General features: G+C 35.9%; 1 protein-coding gene across 1 annotated transcript; it reads right to left on the reverse strand.

Moving 5' to 3' along the window:
- Window positions 1-232: 232 nt before the first annotated feature.
- LOC113240551 (maltase 2-like) lies at window positions 233-4,680 on the reverse strand. Its single transcript, XM_026477885.1, has 10 exons — window positions 4,509-4,680; window positions 3,756-3,935; window positions 3,064-3,221; window positions 2,797-2,922; window positions 2,276-2,731; window positions 2,092-2,199; window positions 1,305-1,455; window positions 784-979; window positions 550-687; window positions 233-409 (listed from the first exon to the last, which is right to left on the reverse strand). The coding sequence occupies exons 1-10, from the start codon at window positions 4,663-4,665 to the stop codon at window positions 343-345; spliced, it is 1,737 nt and encodes a 578-aa protein (XP_026333670.1). The 5' UTR covers window positions 4,666-4,680; the 3' UTR covers window positions 233-342.
- Window positions 4,681-5,417: the final 737 nt, after the last annotated feature.

The raw sequence follows: 5,417 nt of genomic DNA on the forward strand, positions 1-5,417 counted from the left end.
ATTTGCTATGTTTTAGGATTTCGTCTGTCCTTTGCCAATTTCTTTCAGATTCCGTTTGTATCAATTTTAAAATCTCCACGCGCACATAATACGGTAGGAAACATGAATCCTATCATTCCTTTCATTCTTACATTCCTCTTCCAGTTTTTGTTACATGACTTTAAAAATTCTGTTTGTATTAGAATTCGGAGTGGGAAGTAAAAAGTTCGCACAATTATTAATGCTTATATTTTACTGCAATTACATTTTACATAGTAGAGAAACATGAAGGAAGAAAAAAAATAACGTTCTTATCTAATTTTTATTTCTGATAACGTATTTATGTAAGTGTACGAAATGTCTTCACTTCACTTCGAGGACAAGGCCTTCGTAAGCAACAACAGGGAGAGCAGAGGCGTCATATTTATCTCTGAAAGACAGAAAAATAAAATACTTAAGTATCGGAATCACCTATAAACCACAAGCAGATAAGATTATCAAGATTAGTCCAAAAGCGTGAATTTTGTAGATGCTATCAATCAAAGAGATTATATCTTCATTACAACATACCCTTCATTCTTAGGTGAAGCTACACTTCTCAATTCAACTTGGACTGTTCCAGAAACGTTCTCGAAATAAGTGAGGTCAACCACATGGTCAGTATCTCTCATATTCACGACTATAATGTAGGCTTTATTATTGTACCATCTGCAAAATAACAAGAGCAAAGTAGTGTGTTGTTTTATACGGCCTGATAGAACTTATACTACCGAATTCTTCTAAAGCTGAATATTATATACGTACCTTCTGAACGCAAAAATATCTTCGTTTAAAGCCAAAGATTCGTAGCGGCCATATCTGAAGACTTTTTCTTGACGGAGCTTAGCTAGGGCCTGATAGACTTTAAGGTGAGATTTTTCAGCTGCCTTCTGGAATTCTACATTTAAGGTATTGTAACCTTCAGCAACTGGTAGCCACGGCTTTTCGGCAGTAGAGAAACCTGTGGTCAAGATAAGAATATGTAAAAGTTTAGATTTTAAACAAATAACATTTAAAAATAGGAAATGAAACGTTAGTCAGTCGGCGGTGACCCGAAACATTGTAGGAGTTTTGAAAAAAGAAACAAACTCGTGATTTAGATCCAAAAATTAATTTCATTTCCAAACACTAAAAATCGCGAAAATCTATGAGCTCAACACATTTAATATAATGTATAATTATTAAATATTTTACAGAAATGCACAATATTGGCCGATGCGGTAGGTAGCAAATTACTTTAATTTAAAATAATTGGCTAAGGTCAATGACTCTGCATAATAACATACCAGCATTTAAGCCATCGTTCCATTGGAAAGGTGTCCTTTCGGGATCTCTGGACGATTTCCAGTAATTAATCGGGTCATTGGTGATGCAACCACTTGGATCCACTGTATCTTCCCAGCTGACGTAACCATCGACCATTCCAATCTCTTCACCCTGAGACAACAAAATAATACACAATGAGAACTTACAAAAAAGAAAAAAATTGTTTTGCATTTTATACTACATATTTTATACTCCGAATGCCAGCTTCTCCGTAGGTACGTAATTGTAGATTTTTCCGTTCGATACGAAAAATAGCAGCGAGATTAAGATAAATCAACTACTACTGACTCTACAACTCCAAGACTGCGCCAATTATATAGGGTGGCCGCAGTGGAGATGAAGTAAAGACGAGAAAATATGATGAATAACTATATCAAATTTCCACAAAGGTATTTCTTAAACTAAATAATTTTAAGAACGTCTGAAGTTAGGTACGTTAGGTCTAAAAGTACTTATACGGAAAAGATCTTAACTAAAGGAATTTAGTCTACGTCCGATGTTAGGAACGTTGGGCCGAAAAGTGTCTCATAATTATAATTAAAATGACGAGTTTTGCATCGGTCACGTTGCAATGCACGGGGCGCGCGTTCCGGGGTGCGCGAATGCAAGTGCATTGAACTGACGTTTTAGGTATGTGTGTTATGCAAATCTGGATACATAACATACACAACAACAGTTAGATACAGGTAATTGATGTCATTAGTTTTCATTGAAGAAAGTAGTATCGTGACTTATCGTTAAGTTTACCATGTAAGTAACACCAACACCAGGAAGCAACAAGACGATCATGTTGATTCCATCAACAAGAGCGGGACCGTATCTCGTAGCCATGCGACTGTTATCGTGATTACCGACCTGAAAATTAGTTGAATCATCAAAACAATCAACGCAAATTGCTCGCTTATTTATGTTCACGCGGATGTATACTTACTATCCAATTAGCTTCTTTGTCCACTGGCTTGTAGGTCAAGAACTTGTCAACAGCCCGTTTAATGTCAGCAGCGGAAGACGATGCATCGACATCAGTAATCAAGTCAAAGTTAAATGGCATTTGAGCTCCAACTCTGTCACCTTCACCGAAATACTTTACAACGTTTTGAATAGTAGCATATACTTCAGTCATCATCACCCTAGAAACACCATCTTTGGCTTTGAATTCATCTAGTACATCTCTCCAATCATAAACCATGTAATACGTTTCATTCTGGTCCTTGGTGTAGATATGGTCAAGGGAAGCGTGAGAGCCGGCGTCTTCGTTAATTTTACCTGACAAGGGTTCATCAGGGTATTTACCACCAAACAGTGCCTTGTCGACTTCAAAAAGGTAATTAACTGCATCAACTCTATACCCAGCAACACCCTTTTCGAGCCAGAAACGAATAACGTTCTGCAAAGGAATATAAGAAAAAGTACACTACTAAAAAAATATGCGAAGGGGTAGTAAAAACTAACCTTCATTTCCTCAACAACGTCAGGGTTACGGTAGTTCAAATCAGGCTGACCAATAACAAATTGGTGGAGGTAGTATTTGCCTACTTCTTCTCTATATTCCCACGCACTGCCACGAAAACGACTCAGCTGTAATAAAATATATTGTACTTATATTTGTGATTCGTATATACCTACTTATTATACTTTGAGTCGAGACTCAAACTTAAAACTTATTGTTTTTGCATGAATAAATATTAAAATACGTTTAATTCCTTTTAAAGTTCTTACCCAATTATTGGGTGGCTGTCTCTGGCCATTCTCATCAATCACTCCATCTTCCCACACAAAGTAGTTATAATATTTTTCGTGACCTTTCAACGCTTCTTGGAACCAAACACTTTCATTAGAAGTGTGGTTAGGTACCAAATCAAGAACTACTTTGATTCCTGTGGAAAAAATGGTATAAGAATACTTTACAACAAAATGAAAATTTCTTAAAATACCTTCGTTTGCTTCATTGACTTACAAATAAATGGACGACGGGTCTTAATACAAAAACCACGAAAAAAATGTCCCTAGTCAACCTATTTAAACGTAGGGACATGTAAAGGAATATAAAAAAGCTAAAACGTTGAATTTAAATTGTAATGTCATCGCAGTACTGTCTAATTTTGCTTGCTTCGCTGTCAGAAGAAACAAACGAAGACTAAAGCGTGAATGACGCTCTGTATACGATTTTAACGCCTTATAAGTTCGGACACTTTTTAGCGCGGACCCGACGACGTCCATATAATTGTAAGTCAATAGTTTGCTTAGACATATTTCTTCCGTTATTCAAAAAGGTTTATTATTATAGCATTGCTACAATATCCTTTTACGAAAATGAAACATAAAAACTTTATTATCATAACAAAGCTACCTGAGTAATTAACCTCCACCACTTTTCGTCACAATGCTAGTAATTAAATATTTTTTCTTACCAAGTTCGGCAGCTCTTTTCATTAAAGCCTCAAAATCTTCCATTGTACCATATTCGTCATGAACGGCGTAGAAGTCTGCGATGTCATATCCAAAGTCATACATTGGTGACTGGAACATGGGTGATAGCCATATGGCTTCGACGCCTATATCCTTGATGTGTTCGAGTTTTGACGTGATGCCTTAGAAAATAATATTGGTACGTTATTGAAATCGTCATAAATTACTTCCAATTGGTAGGTCTTTACATTACAAGTGATTGGACAGGTTCATTGATATTTAACAAGTGGCCACCTTTGTAATATTATGACATCAACGTCGTCTAACCCATTCCACTTCACACTGCTGGCCCGATGCAAGCTGGGGACTTATGAAGCTTCTTTGACGTGCAGGGTTAAACAAGTTGTTTTCTTTCACCGTCCATGAGAGATATGGCGACTAAAAATTCACAAATGTACGTACGTAAATAAGAAATTAAACTCATAGGTCTATAACACCACAACGTGACCTGTCAAATAAGAAGAATTCGTTCTCCGACTAGCCTATTACCGCTCTTACTTTTTTATAGAAAATATATTGCGTTTCAATTCCTTTATATTAATACACACCCGCAGATGTCGAAACCTCGCTCGATAGCGTTTTCGGAAATTTTGGGCCCATATGATCCTGATGCAGAGCTACCACCATATGGGCACCAAAACCATGTGGTATATAAATGCTCGAAAAAATAAGATTGAAAATTGATCACTACTCACCATTGAGATCTCCAATTCCATCACCATTGCTATCAGCGAAGGAACGAGGATATATCTGATAGAAAATCGTAGTTTCCCACCAGTCTAGATCTTTTTCTCTAATGCTACTGGCAGCACATACTGCCAAAACCAAGGGTAGTAAGAAAACCGCCCTCATGATTTAAAAGTCAATTAATAGACGCTAACTTGCCAAGAACAACTTAGCTACTGGTTGCCAGTTGAGATTTGCAGGGATTTAAATATAACTTTTAAGCGAACTTATTATCTTTTTTATCATAATTACGGTAGATAATGACATTACTCAAACGTAAAGAGATTCATAGAATGTGACTACTTGAAAAACAATGAGTGTTTTGATATAATTTATACAAAATTTCCACTAATATAATAGTAGATATAAATTCTCGTGATCGCGGCACGACATGTAAGTATGATTGTAAGTAAAGGTTTATAGAGCGTCAAAGTGTGCACGGGTACTGCCGTCTAGGAACAGGTATTTTGCTTGGCAAGGAACAGGAAAAAATGCTGGACGAACTGTGAATTTTTAGTAGCGGAGAAGCCTTTTCAGTAGATGTAATTAATAAATAGGACAAAAGTTCGTTACAATTATAATTGTAAATCAATTTTATTTTGTCAGGAACGCATTCATAACTATAATATAGGTAAAATATTCATATAAATATTCAAATGAGCTGTTACAAAAATATAATACAAACTACAACTTCAGTCAATTGACAGTTATTAAATTCGAAAATACTATATGAAAGTAACATTTTCACAGACATCACTGATTTAATTAGACGTTAATTTAAAAAGGCCATGAAAGGAAATTCGAAAATATTCTTATTAAAAGCATCAAACTTGCATCCGTAAAACCAGTGCTTCATCGGCAGCTAAGTCCAAGTACGT

Source organism: Hyposmocoma kahamanoa, unplaced genomic scaffold (genome assembly GCF_003589595.1).
Source record: "Hyposmocoma kahamanoa isolate Upper Pololo Valley unplaced genomic scaffold, ASM358959v1 149, whole genome shotgun sequence".
NCBI lineage: Eukaryota > Metazoa > Arthropoda > Insecta > Lepidoptera > Cosmopterigidae > Hyposmocoma > Hyposmocoma kahamanoa.

Excerpts from the sequence above, each read along its gene's own strand:
- LOC113240551 (XM_026477885.1), bottom strand. The coding sequence starts at position 4,665 with ATGAGGGCGGTTTTCTTACTACCCTTGGTTTTGGCAGTATGTGCTGCC. Across the intron at positions 1,456-2,091 it reads GTGTTGGTGTTACTTACATG|GGTGAAGAGATTGGAATGGT; the intron begins GTAAACTTAACG and ends TTGTTGTCTCAG. Across the intron at positions 980-1,304 it reads GAACGATGGCTTAAATGCTG|GTTTCTCTACTGCCGAAAAG; the intron begins GTATGTTATTAT and ends TCTTGACCACAG.